Source organism: Hippopotamus amphibius, chromosome 2 (assembly GCF_030028045.1).
Source record: "Hippopotamus amphibius kiboko isolate mHipAmp2 chromosome 2, mHipAmp2.hap2, whole genome shotgun sequence".
Taxonomy (NCBI): Eukaryota; Metazoa; Chordata; class Mammalia; order Artiodactyla; family Hippopotamidae; genus Hippopotamus; species Hippopotamus amphibius.
In genome coordinates, this window is record NC_080187.1 from 59,843,102 (window position 1) to 59,866,650 (window position 23,549).

Here is a 23,549-nt window from a genome sequence, read left to right on the forward strand (position 1 = left end):
TATTAGTCTTCTTTACTTCTTTCAGCAAAGTTTTATAGTTTTCAGTGTACAAATCTTTCACTTATGTGATTAAGTTTATTCCTAAGAATTTTATTCTTTTTGATGCTATTGTGAACAGAATTGTTTTCTTAACTTCCCTTTCATATTGTTCATTGCTAGTGTAGAGAAATGCAACTAATTTTTATGTGTTGATCTTGTATACTGCAACTTTACTGAATTCATTTATTGTTTCTAATAAGGGTGTGTGTGTGTGAGAGATCATGTGATCATGTAATCATTATGGTTTTTATATATAAGATCGTGTACTCTGAGAATAGAGATAATTTTACCTCTTCCTTTCCAATTTGAAAGCCTTTAATTTCTTTTTCTTGCCTATTTGGTCTGGCTAGGACTTCCACTACTATGTTAAATAGAAGTGGCTAAAGTGGGCATCATTGTATTGTTATTGATATTAGAGGAATTTTTTTCCATTTTTCACACTAAGTACGATATTAGCATCTTTCATATATGGGCTTTATATTGCTGAGATGTTTTCTTCTATTCCTAGTTGTTGAGCATTTTTCTTATGAGAGGGTGTTGAATTTTGTCAAATCTTTTTTCTGCATCAATTGAGATGGTCATTTTTTTCCTCTTCATCCTGTTAACTTAGAGTATTATGTTGATTGATGTTGGTATTTTAACCATTCTTGCTTTCCAAGAATAAATCCCATTTGGTCATGTTGTATTCTTTTAATGCACTGTTAAATTCTGTTAGCTAGTTTTGTTTTTGTTTTTGAGAATTTTTGCATCCCTAATCATGAGGGATATTGGTCTAAAGATTTATTTTCTTATGGTGTCTTTGTCTGGCTTTGGTATGAGGGCAATGCTGGCTGCATAAAATGAGCTTGACAGCATTCCCTCTTCAAATTTGCTGAGATTCTTAACCACTGCGCCACCAGAAAGGTCCCTCCAGCATTTATTATTTGCAGACTTTTTGATGATGGTCATTCTGACTGGTGTGAAATGATATCTCATTGTAGTTTTGATTTGCATTTCTCTAATAATTAGTGATGTAGAGCATCTTTTCATGTGCCTGTTGGCCATCTGTATGCCTTCTCTGGAGAAATGTCTATTTAGGTCTTCTGCCCATTTTTGGATTGGGTTGTTTTTTGTTTTCTGTTTTTTGTGGGTTTTTTTGATATTGAGTTATATGAGCTGTTTGTCTGTTTTGTAAAGTAACCCCTTGTCAGTCACATCCTGGCAAATATTTTCTTACAGTCTGTAGGTTGTCTTTTCATTTTATCTTCATCATGATGGCAGTTACCTTTAGGTTCATTCTTTATTCCATCTCACTCAAAAGATTTCTTCTTTCTTGGAAATATAGTAGCTATTATCTCTCCTACTCACTTGACACAAACATGTATTACATTCTAATTTATTTTCCTTTTGTAGACTGCATATATTCTGATCAGCAATTCTGTTAACATAGTAACTTTCTTATTCCCCCTCTCTATATTTTTACTTCAGATGTCTCTTTCTTTTGCACATTGTGTTTTACATATGTTGTCTAACAGAGAGTTTGCTCAGTGATCATAGATCTTGATCTTATAGAGATATAAACTTGGCCCAATACATATTTTTCCTTACTGGGACTATTTAAGCTTCCCATATGGCTGTTATTTCTAATTATTGAGGTCCTTGATGAAGGTGGCCAGAGTGGTGGGTGGGGCAAATAGGAGGCAGGGGCTAGCTCATCCAAGAACAAGCCAGAATCATCAACTCCCTCTCAGTACCTTTTTCTCTAATCCACTCCTTTCTCCTTTATAGAATCTACAGGGAAGGAAAATCCTGAAGAAAGGCTGAAATGGGCTCTTCTAGCCTGCCTGACTACAGGAGCAGTAGGGCTGAGACAAGATAATATGAAGTCCTGAGTGTGAAAGTCCAGTGATGGAGGTGGAAGTACCGGAACTTGAAAGGTAGTAAAGGGGGAGGTCAGAAGCCTAATGGTAACCTGAATTCAGACTCAGTGATCAATGCCTCTGTGACCTTCATTTTGTCTGCTCACCTGCTCATTGAGTGTCTGCTCCAGCCAGACATCTGGCTACTAAGATGTTAAGATCAAGCCCCTGACCAAGAAGCTTCGCAAAGGGGCAGTGCTGCAAAGTGACCCTAGGTGCAGCCAAACATATCAACTCAGTCAATGAGACTCTTGGGGGTGGGGCGGGGGTGGGGCGGAGGTTGGGGTGTAGCAGCGTGAGTAGAACAGCAAAGTCAGGACGGGTTAGTTCAGAGTTTATAAACATGAGGGGCTTTCGCTCTGGAAAGGTGACAGGATCAGGACAGGTCCTGGATCGGACTCAACCTCACTACCCTGGTCACAGCAGAGGGTACAGCTTTTGGGAGACGTCGACTCCCACTTCGTGCCCTCAAACTCCTCACCACCACCTTCTGTGCCTGTCCTGGCACGGACAGGATCAAAAACAAACAAACAAAAAAAACTATGTGCCCAGGGTAGCTGGAAAGGCTTAGTTCTATGTCCCCCGCTCCCCCCACCTCCCGGAATGTACCTAGAAGACAACGGCCTCCGCGACTACACATCACGTGTTTCAGCAACCGGTGTGCCAATTTGCTTGTTGGCTCCCGTTCTTTGCCCCGCCCGGGTGACTCAACGCCGCGGAGAGTATAAAAGGGAGCACCGCCACCCTCTCAAGAGTGAAGAGAGAGTGAGCCCCCAGCACACCCTGCGGGCGGCAGGGACAACCCATCGCCCCACGAAAGACACTGCCGATTCCTGATGGCTTTGCCGGCTCTCACTCTGCCGCGGCCGGGACAGCGAGCGCATCCCTACAACACAGGGCAGCGGGGACAGAGCCCACCGGCCGCCTCGGGCGCTCGGGTAGGGCGCGCCCCCGGCCCCCGGCCTCGGCTCCGGGGCCTCTTGGCTCTCATCTTCATCGCCCTGGGTGTCCTGCTGTCGGTGAGTCCCCGCCGTGACTCCTGTCTCGGAGGAAGGAGCGCCTGGCGGCCGGGAGGGAGCGGCAGAAGCCGGGGGTCAGGGGGTGGGGGGGGTGGACGGCGGGGGTTGGGCAGGCGGACGCGGCGGGGTGCCTGCCTGGATCACCTGCAGCCGGGGTGTCCGAGCAGGATCAACAGTGGGCAGAATCCGGGGAAGGAGCAGGGTCACGGCCCGGCAGGACGGACCCGGGGCCAGAAGAAGAGCTCGGGCTCCCCTTCCCGGTCCGTGGCCGGCTGGCCTCATAAGCAGTCCCAGCGGTGTATTCCAGGCATTGGAGACGTCAGGGCCAAGCTGGAAACTCCCGGGCAAGCTGCCTGGAGCGACAGAGATTGGCTGTCTTTTCTTTCTTTTTACTGTTTTACACTTATGCCTAAATTCTAAAACACGCTCATGGCAAATTGATTAAACAGCATCCCGCAATGAAGGCTGCCTTCCACACGTTTTGTTCTGACCTCTGAGTTTCAGCAGGAAGCAGGATCCCAGTTCTTTCTAGTCACACTGCCTGCGAGGCTGCCCTTAAATGACCATCACGCAGCCAGGAACGGGAGCTGCCCCCTCCTTCCTGAGGTGCGTGATGCAAAGGGGAAAACCCATAGTGATGCACATCCAAGTGCTCCACCCCTGCATATTCCAGACTCCCTGTATGTTTTTTTTAAAAAATTAAATGTGAAACCAACATTACGGGTGTCATGAAGTTTTAAATATTTTCATTGAACAAATTAACTCAAAATTCAGAGAAGCAGTAACATTTATAATCACAAAATGATTACAGAATTAATTTTTTTTTAATTAGTCTATACTAGCTGAGACCCATGTTTAAGGCTGCTGCATGAATGACTCACTTTAGTAACGTGGGTGTGTTTCCAGGTGAATGTGAAAATACCTGCGTAGACAAGGTCAAAATCTGATCTTGATGGTCTAGGCCTCTGACATCCCAAACTCCCCTTCTCATGCCTATTTTTTTGAAATGCATTTACAGTCATGATCACTTTTGTTATATTCTGAGTTAATAACCAATTCCATTAGATGCCTTAGGTCAGTACATGGATGTTTATCTTATTCTTTTTAACAGCATAATATTTTACTGTATAGGTAAAGCAGATGTGGGTGAACCAGTTTATTTCATTCTTGTCTTTCATGAATATCTTTTTAGATTATATCCTGGTTTGTTTTTTTTTGCTTTGTTTTGTTGGTTTTTTGTTTTGTTTTGTTTTTTGCTAATTCCAACAGCATTGTAGTATATACCCTTGCATGTGTCATACATGCATGTGTACCATCTATTGGGTAACTCCTTATAAGGGAAATTGTTGTGTCAGTGGTTAGGTCAGTAGGTTTTATATAATGACAAACTGTCCTCAAAAAAAAAAAAAAAAAAGAATGGACCATTTTAACTCATTCCAGGAGTCCACAAGTGTGCCTGTTTCCCTGTACCCCTGCCACACTGAACTTTAATTCTTTGCTGATCTAAGAAGTAAAAATGGGGCACCATAGTGCTGTGGTTTTGTTTCCTTGGTGCCAGTAGAGATCTTCAAGGATCCATGAGATTTCTGAGACTGGGAGTGGATGACCAGGAGACCCCAGATTGGGCATCAGGGGAGGGCGCAAGGGGACTGCAGTCCCAGCTCTACACTTGAACAGTGTCACCCAGGGCCAGTTACTGTCCCCAGCCTTGCCTATCATGAGATGAGACCCATGTCCTCATGCTCTTGAAAGGATGACATGAGATGAGCCCTAGAGCTGAGCTCGGTGCTCAGCCAGGTCCTTGCTCTGCACGTGTGATGGGGCCCCATTTCTGGTCTAGGTCTTCTACCCCAGGTTTCTGTCTCTTTCAGAAAAAGTGGGAACTGTGAGGTTCAGAGGCTCAGATGCTCAGTCAGGCCGTAGGAGTCCTGGGACTGCTGGGGGAGACAGTGGGCCTGCTCTGAGCCTTCCAGCTCTGGGACCCTGTGTACTCCTGCCTCTTGTTGTAAAATGGGAGGAAGTAAATGTCTGCCAGGCCCTCTGGAAACTGCGGAGAGCTGTGTGGGCCCCGTGTGAGGTTGTGTGGGAGGACAAATCACATCCTCAGGGCTGGGAGGGGCACAGGGTACATAGTGTTGCGCCGCCCCTCCCCCGCAGTGGCTGCTACCTGCTTGTATTAGCACCATGGGGTGGGCTCCCTTGGGTGGAGGCAGAAGCTTCTGAAGAACAGAATGGAGGGCTGTGCTGGGAAGGTCACGGAGGAACTCAGAGGAGCCCAACAGGAGGTGGAGACAGTGATGGCAGTGCAGGGCCTCAGGCCTGGTGCGTCCAAATGCTTTCAGCTGCCCCTCTGGTGAGTGCCTTGCACAGGTGCAGTTTGCAGGGTGAGCAGGAAAGGTATCCATCCATGAGGCTGCAGGTGGCTGGTCACCCCGGCCCCTGCTAAGAAGGCCTCAGTCTCTGTCCTTGGACCACTTCCCTTCAGCCAGGGATGGAGAGAAGCATGGCTCCACCTTCTGAGTCAGGGCTAGAGAAGTGGAACTAGTGACATGTACGGAGCGTGTGCAGTTGGGCAGCTGTGTCCTGCACTCAGCCAGGGACCAGGCATCCGTTATTCAGTGTAATTTTCCTAATAACCTGGGGAGATAGGGATGGTTTTAACCTGTGTTTAATATAGAGAAAATGAGGTTCAGAAGGAATAAATTTCTGGTATTTCTGGCCTGCCCTTCTTTATAATAGCAGGTATATTTTGACCTGGGGAGATAGCATCTCTTGCCATTCCTCTTCAGGTATGCGTGAAAAGTAGGGGAAGGGGGAAAAAAATCTACGTTGTACTTAACATAGCAGTGTGCTAACACTTTAGACAACCACCTTGGATATTTAGGGGAGGTGAGATAATTACAGTTTACATATGAGAAACTATAGCTCAAAGAGGAAAAGTGTCTATGCTCGGACTCAACCCAAATCTATAGAAGGAAATTGAGTGAGAGAGAAGGGGAGAATAGGAATGACAACGTTTAAAATAAGATACAGGGACAACTTCAGTATTAAACTGGAAGGTTTTCAGTATTTCCTCATTGGATGTTTTTGGTGATATGTATGTTTGAATGGTTTTGATTGAGTTAACTGTTTCAACACCTCCCCCACCCCTCCCCCACTTTTTGCTCTTGCCCCTAACATTTCAAGGCAGGGCTGGAAAGTTCCTGGTGAGGGGCAGGGGCAGGCTGTGGCTCTGGGCTCTGTCTCTGCTCTGCCTTGTTCTGCCTTGGTGTCTACCAGACATTGGTTGCCTCTCCCACCTTCTTCTCTGTAGGTAGGTAGTGTGACTTTCTTCTTTGGTTGCCTTTAAGATTTTCCTTAGTACTGGTTTTCAGCAATTTGATTATGATTTGTTTTGTGGGCTTCTTTATGTTTCTTTTACCTGTGGGTTCTTGAATTTTTTGGACATTGGCTTTACAGTTTATATCCAACCTTGAGGATTTCTGACTATTGTTTCTCCAATACTTCATCTGTTCTCACCCTTGAGCCTCCAATTACACTTATGTTAGAATGCTTGATACTGATTCAAACTCCACTTAGGATCTTTTTTTTTTTCTTTCTGTTATTTCTCTCTGTATTTCATTTTGAATAGTTTTTACTGCTGTTTCTCCAAGTTCATTGATTTTCTGCATAACCTAATATGTTAATCCCATCCAGTATATTTTTTTCCTTTTTTTCTGTGTGTGTATTGTCATGCTGTTTGTTTTGTTTTTAAGACTTTATTCTTTTAGAGCAGTTTTAGATTCATAATAAAATTGAGAGGAAGGTACATAAATTCCTCATATACCTGCTGCCCCCACACATACATGGTCTCCTCCATTATCAACATACCCTACCAGAGTGGTACACGTGTTACAATTCTAATCACCCAAAGTTTGTAGTTTACATTACAGTTCACTCTTGGTGTTGTATGTTCTATGAGTTTGGACAGATGTATACCATCATTAAGGTATCATACAGAGTATTTTCACTGCCCTAAAAATCCTCTGTGCTTTGCCTATTCATTCCTCCCTGGCCCCCAACCCCTGGAAACCACTTATCTTTTTACTGTCTCCATAGTTTTGCTTTTCCAGAATGTCATGTCATTGGAATAATAAAATATGTGGCTTTTTCAGATTGACGTCTTTCACTTAGTGATATGCATTTGAGGTTCCTCCATGTCTTTTCATGGCTTGATAGCTTATTTTTTTTCTGGCACTGAAAACCTTTCCATTTTCTCGATGTACCACAGTTTATTTAATGATTCACCTACTGAAAGAAATCTTGGTTATTTCCAAGGTTGGGCAATTGTGAAAAAAGATGCTATCAACATCTGTGTTCTCCCCGCCCTATCCTTCAAGCACCAGGGCCGCGATGCCGCGCACCCCGCTGGCAGCAGCGGTACGGTGATGCCACGACGCTGCGCACCGCGGCCACTAGGGGCCGATTCAAGCCCAGCAGCCACCGGCGCCGAGTTCCCAGTTTAAGAGCAGTGTGGGGCCGGGGGCCGGGGGCCGCGGGCCGGGGGCCGCAGTAGTGAGACCAGCGGTGCGCTCCAGCCCCTTTTCCCTCCATGGTTTCTCTCCGCTCCCGTTAGTAACTTGGCTCCAGGCGCTCCGCTCGCCTGCCCGCACGCCGTCCACCGCCGAGGATTGCACCTGCGGTCTCTGGGGCGAGCAGACCCCTTCCAACGGCCCTCGCTGCATAGGCTGGGACGCCTCTCCCTACTCCGCCCCCGCCGCGGAAAGTTAAGTTTGAAGAGGAGGGAAGAGAGAAACATGGACACGAAGAGGTGGATTCAGCTGGAGCTGAGGAAAGGGACCCCGGCAGCTGTTACAAAACTTGTCCTGGACAACTGCAAATCAAATGATGGGAAAATTGAGGCCTTAACGGCTGAATTTGTGAACTTAAGAGTTCCTTAGTTTAATAAATGTAGACTTGATTTCAGTTTCAAATCTCCCCAAAGTACCTAAATTGAAAAAGCTTGAGCTCAGTGACAATAGAATCTATGGAGGTCTGGATATGTTAATAGAAAAACTCCCAAACCTTATACATCTAAATTTAAGTGGAAATAAACTGAAAGATATCAGCACCCTGGAACCTTTGAAAAAGTTGGGATGTCTGAAGAGCCTGGATCTGTTTAATTGTGAGGTTACTACGCTGAATGACTACCGAGAGAGTGTCTTCAAGCTCCTGCCCCAGCTGACCTACTTGGATGGCTACGACCCAAAGGATCATGAAGCCCCTGACTCAGATACCGGGGTGGATGATGTGGATGAAGACGACAATGAAGAAGGAGAAGATGACAAGGAGGAGGAGGAGGATGATGAGGAAGAAGAGTTTGATAATGAAGATGATGAGTAGGAAGAAGATGTAGAAGGGAAGGATGATGAAGATGAAGTCAGTGGGGATGAAGAATTTGGGCATGATGGAGAAACTGATGAAGGTGAAGATAAACAGATGATGAAGGAGAAGGTGATTAAGACCCCAAATAACTTGCAAAAAAAGAACTGTTCAGTATTGGTTGGACTTTGATTTGGTAGCTGTTTAAAAAAAAAGAAAAAAGAAAAAAAGATAGCTGTGATACAAACCCCAGGAACGGGACCCCGGCAGCTGTTACAGAACTTGTCCCATCTATCCAGAGAGCCAGAGAATAGTTCCTGTGACATTCCGCCTTCCTCCATTTAGTCCCTCTTGGAAATATACCACCAAGCCTGGGGACTTCACCCCAACAAAACTGTAAGCATTGTTAGGTTTTCGTGTAAGACTCTTGCTGTAGCGTGATAGTTGTGATTGATAAGTCAACCATCCGTGGCTACCAGTTACACTGAGATTGCAACAGTATTTTTACTTTCTGTACAACAAAGAAGCTTTGTAAATTAAATCTTAACATTAAAAAAAAATCTGTGTTCATGTTTTTGTGTGGACATGCATTTTCAACTCATTTGTGTACATACAAAGGAGCACAACTGCTGGATTTTATGCTAAGAGTATGTTTAGTTTTGCAAGAAACCACAAAACTATCTTCAAAGTGGCTCTACCATTTGCATTTCTACCAGTAATGTTGAGAGTTCCTCTTGCTCTATCTCTTCATCAGCATTTGGTATTGTCAGTGTCCAGATTTTGGCCATTCTTTTATTTATTTATTTATTTACTTATTTATTTATTTAATTGGCTGTGTTGGGTCTTTTTTTTTTTTTTTTTTTTTGCTGTGCGTGGGCTTTCTTTAGTTGCTGTGAGTGGGGGCTACTCTTCATCGTGGTGCACGGGTTCCTTATTGCCGTGGCTTCTCTTGTTGCGGAGCTCGGGCTCTAGGTGCATGGGCTTCAGTAGTTGCAGCACATGGGCTCAATAGTTGTGGCTTGCGGGCTCTAAAGCACAGGCTCAGTAGTTGTGGTGCACGGGCTTAGCTGCTCTGCGGCATGTGGGATCTTCCTGGAGCAGGGATCGAACCCATGTCCCCTGCATTGGCAGGCAGATTCTTAACCACTGCACCACCTAGGAAGCCCTGGCCATTCTTATAGGTGTGTACAGCATCACATTTGTGTTTTACTTTGCATTTCCCTGATGACATAAGATGTAGGTCAACTTTTTGTATGTTTATTGGCCATCTGTATATTTTCTTTGGTGAGATATCTGTTAGTGTCTTGGTTCATTTTTTAAGAGTTGTTTGTTTTCTTATTGTTGAGTTTTTAAAAAGTTCTTTGTATATTTTGGAAAACAGTCCTTTTTAGATGTATCTTTTGCAAATACTTTCTCCCAGTCTGTGATTTGACTTATCTCTTGATACTGTCTTTTCTAGAGCAGAATTTTCAATTTTAATGAAATCCAGCTTATCAGTTACTTCTTTCACTGATCATGCCTTTGGTAGTTGTATTGAACTGAAAGTGGGGTTCAGCTGCTCGCTGCTCAAAAGCCAATAAAGAGGCCAGGTTGGTGGAAAGGAAAGTCTGCTTTATTTTGGATGCCAGCAACTGGGGGGTGGGGAGGTGGGGGGGACACCTGTCCAAAGGCCAACTCCCCCCGCCCCACCACGACAATCAAGGGACAAGAGTTTTTATAGACAGAGGGAGGGGGCTACATGCAGAAACCATACAGTCAGCTCTGACAGTCATCCTGAAATTGGTCATCAGTGGTCTGACCAGCATCATCTTGATTGTTTTAGGTACAGTTAACCTTCAGTTCCAGGGTTGGTTTGTTTCCGTTTCTTTGAGGCCAGTTCTCAGAATTGTGGCAGCTTATATCATGGCTATAGTCTGGTCATCATGTAGTTAACTTCTTCCACCTGGTGGGGGTTTCAGTATCTATCCTGAGACAGCTCACAGGATATGGCTCAGAAATTATCTATAGCCCTTGAGAAGGAACTAAAGGTCCTTGACTATGCTTAATGACTAAATTATTATTATTTGGTCTCCTTTGACTGTTTTCCTTTGTTTCTGCATTTTCTCACTTCTCTGATTAAACTTATTCTTTGGCTAAAGTTTTTTCACAGATGAAAGGCAGGCAGAGGACATGAGGGGTCGGGGGGCAAGAACCATAAGGTCCTGCTTCGTTTCAGTATCTAGAAAGTCATCACCCAAGCTAAGTTCTTTTAGGTTTTTTCCTGTGCTGTCTTCTAGAGGTTTTATAGTTTTGTGTTTTACATTTAGTTTTGCTAAGTTTCAGTTAATTGTGTAAAGGGTGTAACGTCTGTCGAGTTAAAAAATATTCACAACCTGAAAGTTGAGAGTTATATTTTATTCAGCAAGAATTTAAAAATTTTTATTTTATTGACTGATTGATTGCCATGTCGCATGGCATATGGGATCTCAGTTATCCAACCAAGTCTCGAACCTGCACTCCCTGCAGTGAAAGCACAGTGTCTTAACCACTGGACTGCTAGGGAAGTCCTCCAGTGGGAATTTTTAGGACTTCAAGCCCGGAGGCAGCATCTCAAGTAACCCTGAGAGAACTGCCCTGAGGAGGCAAGGGAGGAGCCAGGATATACAGGAGTTTTGTAACAAAGGGCAGGTAGTCAGGAACATCAAAAGATTATTGTTAATTAAAGAAAACCAGATATTCCAAGTTAAGGAAGGAATTTAGCACCTTTCTATGTATGGGAAGGTGCAAGAATCTGGGCCACGGAAATCATTCCTTTGGTATGCGCTTCACCTAGCTGGGGCCAGTATTCTATGTTTGCACATCCTGAGCTTCCTCAGGGCTCACTCTCAAGAGCGGTTGCAGGTGATGGCTGCTAAATGGCAGGTATTCTCTCCTTCCTGAGGTCTGTATCTAGATTTGGTTTTTGTGTGTGGACATCTAGTTGTTCAAGTCCCACATGTTGAAAAGACCTATCACTATATCTTGTCATTACAGATATGGTATTTTTTAAATTTCTGGAGGTTCCATTTTTTTTTATGTATATATCATCCATCTCTTTCTTGATTGTGTTCATTTTCTTCTTTTATGTTCCTGAGTATTTATAAGATTCAGATAGCTATTTTACAGTCTTTGTGTATTAATTCAATGGTCTCTGTCACTTTTTTCTACAATTTCCATTGACTGAATTTTTCCTACTTACCGTGATTTTTTTTCTGCTTCATGCCTTGTAATTTTTTATTGATACATGTTCTGAATTTTGTTTTCTTAGGTATTCATTTTTGTTGTGTTCTTTTTAAAGGGCTGGGTATTGTTCTGGTTACAGCAAAGAAAACTGAATATCAGTTTGATCTTTCAATATTTGCTTTTAAGTTTGATGCCTGGGCTACACATACCTTATTTGGGCATTAAATTCATTAACTACCAAGGACCTAGTAGTTAACTACTGATATCTAGCCAGCACCCCTGTTATGCAGTCTGTCCACTCTCAGTTAATGGGAACATGAACAATGCCAGCCCTGGGCGAGCCTCGATCCTTGTCAGCCTGCTGATTTCCAATGGTCTCTTCTCAGCCTGGAGTGGGTCCCTCCCATGCATGCACAGATCAGCACTCACCCACACACTGGATGGACCCCTCTGTATGTCTCCAGAGCTTTCTCTGGGCAGCTTTTCTTCTCCAGTTCTCAGCCCTGCATACAGCCTCGGGGAACTCCTCTACGTCCCCTCAACAGAGGCCATGGGGTCCCTGTTGGGTCCCTCCCTGAGTTGCAGCCTGGAAACTGTCCATAGGCAGGATGCTGAGGCCAACCCTAGGCTTACCTCCTTTGTGTTCTGGGCAGGGTGCTGTATTGTTATTCTGACATATTTTCTTAATTTAAGTCTTTATCTTAAAACACTCTCAAAATTACAGAAAATTTGCATATATTATACAAAACCCTTTTTCCTGACCATCTGAAAACTAGATGCTAACATGATGGACATCATTCCTCAACACTTTGATGTGTACTCCCTACAAATGGGAACATTCTCCCTCATAGCCACAGTACAACCTTTGAATCAAAACATTGACATTGATACCTTACTACTATCTAATTCTCAAACCCCCAAATGTCTTCAATTGCTCTTATGTCATTTATACCTCAGAGATTGTAACACAAATTGTCATTTTTCTGTGACTCTCTGGTATTTAATAGATCATTGACAGGTTCCACTAGGGACAGCTTGTCAGGCACCTTAAAATTTTTTTTAATTGGGGTAAAATAGACATCGCATAAAATTCACCATCTTAACAACTGTTCAGTGTACAGTTAAGTAGAGTTAACTATATTCTCATTGCTGTGCAACCAATCTCTAGAGCTATTTGCATTTTGCAAAACTGAAACTCTACCATTAAACAACAATGTCCAAATTCTCCCCTCTACCCACCCCCTGGCAATGGCCATTCTACTTTCTCTATGAATTTGACTACTCTAGGGACCTCACATAAGTGGAATCATACAGTATTTTTGCATTTGGCTTATTTCACTTAGCATGATGTCCTCAAGGTTCATCCATGTTGTAGCATGTGCCAGAATTTCTTTCTTTTTTAAGATGAATAATATTCCATCTTATGTATACATCACATTGTTTATCCATTCATCCATTGATGGACATTTGGGTTACTTCCCCCTTTTGGCTATTGTGAATAATGGTGCTATGAACATGGGTGTACAAATATCCCTTTGAGACCCTGCTTTCAATTCTTTTGGATATATACTCAGAGATGAAATTACTAGATCATATAGTAATTTTATTTTTAATTTCTTGAGAAATGCCCAAATTTTATGGAAACTGTTTTCCATAGGGGCTGCATCATTTTACATTCCCATCAATTGCACAAGACTTCCAATTTCTCCACATCTTTGCTAACACTTGTATTTTATGAGTTTCTTTCTTTCTTTCTTTCTTTCTTTCTTTCTTTCTTTCTTTCTTTCTTTCTTTCTTTCTTTCTCTTAATAGTGGCCATCCTAATGGGTGTGCAGTGGTACCTCATTGTGGTTTTGATTTGCATTTCCCTAATTAGTGATGTTGGGCCTCTTTTCATGTGCTTATTGGCCATTTGTATATCTTCTTTGGAAAAATGTCTATTCAGATCTTTTGCCTATTTTAAAAAATGGTTGTTTATTATTGTTGCTGTTGTATTGTAGGAGTTCTTTATATATTCTGGATATTAACCCTTTATCAGATATATGATTTGCAAATATTTCTCCCACAAGTGTTTTTTTGATGCACAGAAGTTTTAAATTTTGATGTTAGCACAATTTATCTATTTTTTTTATGTTCCTATGCTTTCGGCGTCATATCCAAGAAGTCATTGCAAATCCCATGTCATGAAGAACTGCCCCTGTGTTTTCTCCTAAGTGTTTTATAGCTTTAACACTTATGCTTCTATCTTTGATCCATTTTGAGTTAATTTTTGTATATGGTGTAAGGGTCCAAGTTCATATTTTTGCATATGGATATCCAGTTTTCCCAAGATAATTTATTGAAAAAATTGTCCTTTCTCCATGAAATGATTTTGGTACTCCTTGTCAAGTCATTTGACCATATATGCAATAGTTTATTTCTAGGCTATCTGTTCTGTTCCATTGGTCTAGATGTCTGAGGCACCTTTTTAAACCAGAAATTCATTATTTAATCAACATTTGGTGAACAAAAAAAGTATTTAATATTTGATCCTGTATCCTGATTTATTTTAAGTTTGCATATTATATAACCCTCAATTGTAAATGTGTGTGTGTGTGTGTGTAAGAGAAAGAGGATATTCACACATATGGTGAAATAGTGGAACTAAGTGAGACAAAACATTAATGAATCTATTTCTAAGATGAGGGGATCATATATAGTTTTTGTGTTCTTATAAAAACTTTACCTGCTCATATTTTCTAGAATAAACATGTTTTCTTCTATAAGAGAAAAGGATAAAGAAGAGTTTTTCAAGTGTATATACTTGGCTAGCCCCAAATCATGAACATTCAAACATAAATACCAGAGAATATTTAAGAGTTTGGAGCTGGGAGAAAGATGTAAGTTCTGCTTAGTTTTGGAGGTGAGGTGAAAGGAATGTGGAATGGATTCTGGGAGGGGTAAGAGTCTGGAAGCCACTCATGCCTGTCCCTGCTTTGTCCCCATAGGTCACAGCTACCTCAACCATGCCCACAGGGAAGGATGGAGTTCACCAGCAACTACCTGCCCCACAGGCATGGGGGCACAGCTTCTGGAAGTTGTGTCCACCAGGTAAATTCTAAGACTGATTTCCAACCCTTACCCCACCTTTGTCTCCATATCCTTCTGGTCTTCTGATCCCAGGAGTTCCCAGTTCTTATTTCACAGGCATTTAGTGGAAGTCTTCTGTGTGCCAAGTGCTGTACTAGTCAAGGGCACGAGACCCCTGCCCTCCTGGAACACTCCTCCTAGGATGGTACCCAGACCAATGGACAAATGTGACAGTCAGAGAGATGAGACAGGAACCCTAAGGATAACTGAGTGATGGGTGGGACAGAGATGGGGTTGATGAGGCCTCCTACAGATGGGGCTTTGATGCAGAGAGCCAGGTAGAGTGCTCCTGAGAGGGCCCCAGAGAACTATCACCCCAGGGTGCAGGGCTGGGCTTGTTTGAGCAAAGTTAGGGGACAGCTGCAGTGAGTGGAGGGTGGAGAGTTCATCAGGACAGGTGGGAGCAGATCACATGGGGCCCTGGACACTGTGGAGGGATCATGAGTTTTATTTTGTTAGTGAGGGACATCTCCAAAAAGTTTTAAGCAGAAGACTGAAGGAACAGGTTTGTTTTAGGCAGAGGACCAATGGGATAAGAGCACACTCTTGATCTCATTCAGATTCAACAGAGAAATCAAAAGCTTTACAGACAAGCAAAAGTTAAGAGAATTCAGCACCATCAAATCAGCTTTACAACAATTGCTAAAGGAACTTCTCTAGGCATGAAACACAAGAGAAGGAAAAGACCTACTAAAACAAACTCAAAACAATTAAGAAAATGGTAATAGGAATATACATATTGATAATTACCTTAAATGTAAATGGATTAAATGCTCCAACCAAAAGACACAGACTGGCTGAATGGATACAAAAACAAGACCCATATATATGCTGTCTATAAGAGACCCACTTCAGACCTAGGGACACATACAGACTGAAAATGAGGGAATGGAAAAAGATATTCCATGCAAATGGAAGTCAAAATAAAGCTGGAGTAGCAATACTCATATCAGACAAATTAGACTTTAAAATAAAGACTATTACAAGGACACTACATAATGATCAAGGGATCAATCTAAGAAGAAGATATAACAATTGTAAATATCTATGCACTCAATATAGGAGCAGCTCAATACATAAGATAAATGCTAACAACCATAAAAGGGGAAATCGACAGTAACACAATAATAGTAGGAGACTTTAACACCCCACTTACACCAATGGATAGATCATCCAAACAGAAAATAAATAAGGAAACACAAGCTTTAAATGATACATTAGACCAGATGGACTTAATTGATATTTATAGGACATTTCATCCAAAAACTACGGAGTACACTTTCTTCTCAAGTGCACACGGAACATTCTCCAGGATAGATCACATCTTGGGTCACAACTTAAGCCTCAATAAATTTAAGAAAATTGAAATCATATCAAGCATCTTTTCTGACCACAACACCATAAGACTAGATATCGGGCACCGCCTTTCAGGAGGTAGAACGTTGCCAAACACCGCTGCTGCCAGTGTCTGTGTGCCCAGTGTGAGCCACCCCCTCCATCTCCTGGGAGACTCTCCTGGACCAGCAGCATTTAAGATACTGCTCAAGTAGGAGAAAAAGATGGCGGCGAAGTAGAGAGACGTGGAGTGCATCCCTCTCCACAGATGCATTGGGAATGCATGGAAGGACACAGTCATTCCCACAGAGAACCAGCTGAACACCAGCAGACGGCCTCGGACACCGGAAAGGGCTGCGGAGAACCTGACATAGCCGACTGAATATTCGTCTAATCCAATACTTGGACATTAGTCTGAGGCTTGGACAGTCTTCTATAAACACCTCTATCACCAGGACAAGCAACCCCAAAAGCTTGGACAACCATGAGGAAACAAAGAAACACCATGCAGGCAAAGGAGCAGGAAAAAAACCCACAAGACCAAATAAATGAGGAGGAAATAGGAAAAATGCCTGAAAAAGAATTTAGAGTAATGATAGTAAAAATGATACAAAATCTCGATAACAAATTAGAGAAAGTACAAGAAACAGTTCATAAGAACTCAGAAAAACAAACAGCAATGGATAACAAAATAACTGAAATTAAAAATACTCTAGATGCTCTAACCAGCAGAATGACTGAGGCAGAAGAACGAATAAGTGAGTTGGAAGATAGAATGGAAGAAATAAACGCCACAGAGCAGGAAAAAGATAAAAAAATAAAAAGACTAGAAGACAGCCTCAGAGACCTCAGTGATAACCTTAAACGTACCAACATTCGAATTATAGGCATCCCAGAAGAAGAAGAAAACAAGAAAGGGTCTGTGAAAATATTTGAAGAGGTTATAGTGGAAAACTTCCCCAACATGGGAAAGGAAATAATGAACCAAGTCCAAGAAGCACAGAGAGTCCCATACAGAATAAACCCAAGGAGAAATACACCAAGACACATATTAATCAAACTAACGACAATTCAACACAAAGAAAAAATATTAAAAGCAGCAAGAGAAAAGCAACAAACAACATATAAGGGAAAACCCATCAGGATAACAGCTGACCTTTCTACAGAAACTCTGCAGGCCAGAAGGGAATGGCAGGATATACTGAAAGTCCTGAAAGAGAGAAACCTACAGCCAAGAATACTTTACCCAGCAAGAATCTCATTCAGATTTGAGGGAGAAATCAAAAGCTTTCCAGACAAGCAAAAGTTAAGAGAATTCAGCACCACCAAACCAGCCTTACAACAAGTGCTAAAGGAACTTCTCTAAGTAGGAAACACAAGAAAAGGAAAACACCTACAAATACAAACCCAAAACAATTAAGAAAATGGTAATTGGAACACACATGTCAATAATCACTTTAAATGTAAATGGATTAAATGCTCCAACCAAAAGACACAGACTGGCTGAATGGATACAAAAACAAGACCCTTCTATATGCTGCCTACAAGAAACCCACTTCAGACCAAGGGATACATATAGACTGAAAGTGAAGGGATGGAAAAAGATATTCCATGCAAATGGAAGTCAAAAGAAAGCTGGAGTAGCAATACTCATATCAGACAAATTAGACTTGAAAGTAAAGACTATTAAAAGAGACAAGGAAGGGCACTACATAATGATCAAGGGATCCATCCAAGAAGAACATATCACAATGGTAAATATCTATGCCCCCAATATAGGAGCACCTCAATACATAAGGCAAATGCTAACAGCTATAAAAGGGGACATCGACAGTAACACAATAATAGTGGGAGACTTGAACACCCCACTTACATCAATGGACAGATCATCCAAACAGAAAATAAATAAAGACACACAAGCTTTAAATGACACATTAGACCATCTCGACTTAATTGATATTTATAGGACATTCCATCCAAAAACGACAGACTACACTTTCTTCTCAAGTGCACACGGAACATTTTCCAGGATAGATCACATCTTGGGTCACAAATCAAACCTCAGCAAATTCAAGAAAATTGAAATCATATCAAGCATCTTCTCAGACCACAACGCCATGAGACTAGATATCAATTACAGGAAAAAAACTGCAAAAAATACAAACACATGGAGGCTAAACAATTCACTATTAAACAACCAAGGAATCACTACAGACATCAAAGAGGAAATCAAAAAGTATCTAGAAACAAATGACAATGAAAACACAACAACCCAAAACCTATGGGACGCAGCAAAAGCAGTTCTAAGAGGGAAGTTTATAGCAATACAGTCCTACCTTAAGAAACAAGAAAATGATCGAATAAACAACCTAACCTTACACCTCAAACAACTAGAGAAAGAAGAACAAAGAAACCCCAAAGTGAGCAGAAGGAAAGAAATCGTAAAGATCAGAGCAGAAATAAATGAAAAAGAAAGGAAAGAAACCATAAGAAAAATAAATAAAACTAAAAGCTGGTTCTTTGAGAAGATTAACAAAATTGATAAACCATTAGCCAGACTCATCAAGAAAAAAAGGGAGAAGATGCAAATCAACAGAAATAGAAATGAAAAAGGAGAAGTCACAACGGACACCTCAGAAATACAAAACATCACGAGAGACTACTACAAGCAACTATATGCCAATCAATTGGATAACCTGGAAGAAATGGATACATTCTTAGAAAAATACAATCTTCCAAGACTGAACCAGGAAGAAATAGAAACCATGAACAGACCAATCACAAGTACAGAAATTGAGGCAGTGATTAAAAATCTCCCAACACACAAAAGCCCAGGACCAGATGGATTCACAGGCGAATTCTATCAAACATTTCGAGAAGAGTTAACACCTATCCTTCTCAAACTCTTCCAAAATATTGCAGAAGGCGGAGCACTCCCAAACTCATTCTATGAGGCTACCATCACCCTGATACCAAAACCAGGCAAAGAGGTCACAAAAAAAGAAAACTACAGACCAATATCACTGATGAATATAGATGCAAAAATCCTCAACAAAATACTAGCTAACAGACTGCAACAGCACATTAAAAAAATCATACACCACGATCAAGTGGGGTTTATCCCTGGGATGCAAGGATTCTTCAATATACGCAAATCAATCAACGTGATACATCATATCAACAAATTGAAGGATAAAAACCATATGATCATTTCAATAGATGCAGAAAAAGCTTTTGACAAAGTTCAACATCCATTTATGATAAAAGCTCTCCAGAAAATGGGCATAGAAGGAAATTACCTCAACATAATAAAAGCCATATATGACAAACCAAAAGCCAACATTGTTCTCAATGGAGAAAAACTGGAAGAATTCCCTCTAAGAACAGGAACAAGACAAGGGTGTCCACTCTCACCACTGTTATTCAACATAGTTTTGGAAGTGTTAGCCACAGCAATCAGAGAAGAAAAAGAAATTAAAGGAATCCAAATTGGAAAAGAAGAAGTAAAATTATCACTCTTTGCAGATGACATGATACTATATATAGAAAACCCTAAAGACTCTACCAGAAAACTGCTAGCACTCATTGATGAGTTTAGTAAAGTAGCAGGATACAAAATTAATGCACAGAAATCTCTTGCATTCCTATACACTAACAACGGAAGAGCAGAAAGAGAAATTAAGGAAACTCTCCCATTCACCATTGCAACCAAAAGAATAAAATACCTAGGAATAAACCTGCCTAAGGAGGCAAAAGATCTGTATGCAGAAAACTTTAAGACATTGATGAAAGAAATCAAAGATGACATAAACAGATGGAGGGATATACCATGTTCCTGGATTGGAAGAATCAACATCGTGAAAATGACTGTACTTTTGCACAGCAAAAGAAACCATAAACAAGACTAAAAGGCAACCCTCAGAATGGGAAAAAATAATTGCCTATGAAACAACGGACAAAGGATTAACCTCCAAAATATACAAGCAGCTCATGCAGCTTCATACCAAAAAAGCAAATAACCCAATCCACAAATGGGCAGAAGACCTAAATAGACATTTCTCCAAAGAAGACATACAGATGGCCAACAAACACATGAAAAGATGCTCAACATCACTCATCATCAGAGAAATGCAAGTCAAAGCCACAATGAGGTATCACCTCACACCAATCAGAATGGCCATCATCACAAAGTCTGGAAACAACAAATGTTGGAGAGGGTGTGGAGAAAAGGGAACTCTCCTGCACTGTTGGTGGGACTGTAAGTTGGTACAGCCACTATGGAAAACAATTTGGAGGTTCCTTAAAAAACTACAAATAGAACTACCATATGATCCAGTCATCCCACTCCTGGGCATATACCCAAAGAAAACCATAATCCCAAAAGAAACTTGTACCATAATGTTTATTGCAGCACTCTTTACAATAGCCAGGACATGGAAGCAACCTAAATGCCCATCAACAAATGAATGGATACAGAAGATGTGGCATATATATACAATGGAATATTACTCAGCTATAAAAAGGGATGAGATGGAGCTATATGTCATGAGGTGGATAGAACTACAATCTGTCATACAGAGTGAAGTAAGTCAGAAAGAGAAAGACAAATATTGTATGCTAACTCACATATACGGAATCTAAAAATGGTACTGATGAACTCAGTGACAAGAACAGGGAAGCAGATACAGGGAATGGACTGGAGAACTCGAGGTATGGAAGGGGGCGGGGGGTGAAGGGGAAACTGAGAAGAAGCGGGAGAGTAGTACAGACATATATATACTACCAACTGTAAAATAGTCAGTGGGAAGTTGTTGTATAACAAAGGGAGTCCAACTCGAGGATGGAAGATGCCTTGGAGGACTGGGGCAGGGAGGGTGGGGGGGAATCGAGGGGGGGGCGTCAAGGAAGGGAGGGAATATGGGGATATGTGTATGAAGACAGTTGATTGAACCTGGTGTACCCCCCAAAAAAATAAAATAAAATAATAATAAAAAAAAAAAAAAAAAAAAAAAAAAGACTAGATATCAATTACAGGAAAAAAAAATTGTAAAAAATACAAATACATGGAGGCTAAACAATATGCTATTAAAGAAGCAAAAGATCACTGAAAAAATCAGAGGAAATAAAAAAATACCTAGAAACAAATGACAATGAAAACACGATGACCCAAAACCTATGGGATGCAGCAAAAGCAGTTCTAAGAGGGAAATTTATGGCAATACAATCCTACCTCAAGAAACAAGAAAAATACCGGATAAACAACCTAACCTTACGCCTAAAACAATTAGAGAAAGAACAAATAAAACCCCAAAGTTAGCAGAAGCAAAGAAATCATAAAGATCAGATCAGTAATAAATGAAAAAGAAACAAAGGAAAGAGCACACTCTTGGGTTGAAAGAGGACAAGACCAGAAGCAGGTGGAGGGCCTTCCAGGGCATGTCTGTGAGGTGTACCCCTAGTTGTTCTACCTGGTGTGATGTCTGTGTTCCATGTAGTTCTATGAGCCCTGGGAAAAGCAGCAGGAATCATGCCTGATATAGTGGTTAACTGAGGTTTTTGCACTGCATGTGTTTCCTTCACCCCAAGAAGGAAAGTGAGTGAGAAATTGATCATCTGTACAAGGGCATCCAGAGCTGGCAAAGGATTTTAAGCACACCCTCAGGACAAAAGTAGCATTGAAGGGGTGCTTAAAATCCCTTTAAGAATGTGCATTTCCATGCGCATCACAAGAAATGCTCTTGTGCCTTTCCATTCCACGTTCAGTGCGGGCCTGTCAAGGTATCAGGATGTGGAGAGGGAAGAGCTTAGTCACAAACAAAAAAACCAACAAAACTGTAAACACAGAAGGGCTTCTGGCAGCTGTTGCTGTGGTCCAGGGACAAGATGGGTGGGCCTGAATATGGTGGTGATCAGAGCCACGGACAGATTAGGAAGGATGAGGGATACACTGAGATAGTTCTTTCTCTTTATAAACTTGTATAAGAGAAATTTCTCATATATATTTGCAGTAGTTTTGTGGTTTTCTATTTTTAAATTAAGTAATTGATTCATCCAGATTTTATTTTCTTTTAAGAAGAGTGTAAGAAAGACATTTCATTGTTTTCCAGCAGCCTTCTTAGTTGCCACAGCATCATTATTAATCACATTTTTATTATTGATATAAATTGTCATCATGATAATACATTATTAAGTAAGATTTGTGTAAGGTAAATTTATTTATTTATTTATTTACTTATTTACTTATTTATTTATTGGCGACACTGGGTCTTCATTGCTGCACACAGGCTTTCTCTAGCTGTGGAGAGCAGGGGCTACTCTTCATTGTGGTGTTCGGGCTTCTCATGGTGGTAGCTTCTCTTGCTGTGGAGCACCGGCTCTAGGCACATGGGCTTCAGTAGTTGCGGCACATGGGCACAATAGTTGTGGCTCACAGGCTCTAGAGTGCAGGCTCAGTAGTTGTGGCACATGGGCTTAGCTGCTCTGAGGCACGTGGGATCTTCCCGGTCCAGGCCTCAAACCCATATCCCCTGCACTGGCAGGAGGATTCTTAACCACTGCACCACCAGGGAAGCCCTAAGGTAGGGTTTTTAAAGTATATTTCAATATTGATAAAAATAAATCAGGAGGAACTTCCTTGGTGGTCCAGTGGTTAAGACTCGGTGCTCCCAATGCAGGGAGCCCAGGTTCAATCCCTGGTTGGAGAACTAAGATCCTACATACTGCAACTAAGCCTGGGCACCCAAACTACTGAGCCCATGTACTGTAGAGCCTTCCTGCCACAACAAAGAGCCTGCATGCCACAGTGAAGACCCAGTGCAGCCAAAATAAATTAAAAAAAAAAAAATCAGGAGACTCATGGACAGCATGTAGAAGGATTATAGTTTCAATCCCTCCCCCCCCCATTCTGATCATCTCTGCCTTTTAATTGGAGGGTTTAAATTATTTACATTTAATATTATTACTGATAAAGTAAAACTTACTTCTGTTCTTTAGGTATTTAATTTCTTTATGCCTTATGTATTTTGTTCCTCAATTTCTCCATTACTGTCTTTTCAAAAATTTGGTTGATTTTTTGAGTACCATTTCAATTCCTTTCTTCTTTCCTTTTCTGTGTATTTTTGTTATTTTCTCAAAAATAATTACCTTGGAGACTACAATTACCATCTTAAACTGATAAAAATCTAGTTTTTATAATACTGGCAACATTTCAATGGAATCCAAACACTGTGCTCCTATACATCTCCATCTCTCCTCCTATATAATGCTGTTAGAGATCACATCTTTGTACGTTGTGCACCTATTAACAGGGATCTTCTGGAGATGTGTATGGGTGTCCAGTTGACAAGGGGTGGATTTGTGATGATTAATTTGATGTGTCAACTAATTTAGGTCATGGTACCCAGATAATTGGTCAAATACTTCCTAGATGTTTCTGTGAAGGCAGTTTTTTTTTTTAGATGAGATAAACATTTAAGTCAGTCGACTCTGAGTCAAGCATATTACCCTCCTTAATGTGGGTGGACTTCATTCAATCAGTTGAAAGTCTTATTTATTTATTTATTTATTT

The 23,549-nt window shown here is 41.3% G+C and overlaps 1 protein-coding gene and 1 pseudogene across 1 annotated transcript in view; both read left to right on the forward strand.

Annotated features, from left to right (window-relative positions):
- The first annotated feature begins 2,709 nt into the window (after positions 1-2,709).
- LOC130845227 (tumor necrosis factor receptor superfamily member 10B-like) overlaps positions 2,710-23,549 on the forward strand; it is a 70,672-nt gene continuing 49,832 nt past the window's right edge. Inside the window, exons 1-2 of the mRNA XM_057722135.1 lie at positions 2,710-2,956; positions 14,506-14,608. Of these exons, the coding sequence (XP_057578118.1) occupies positions 2,774-2,956; positions 14,506-14,608 (286 nt within the window). The 5' untranslated portion in view covers positions 2,710-2,773. The remainder of the gene's footprint in view (positions 2,957-14,505; positions 14,609-23,549) is intronic.
- Positions 7,648-8,796, forward strand: LOC130845228 (acidic leucine-rich nuclear phosphoprotein 32 family member B-like; annotated as a pseudogene).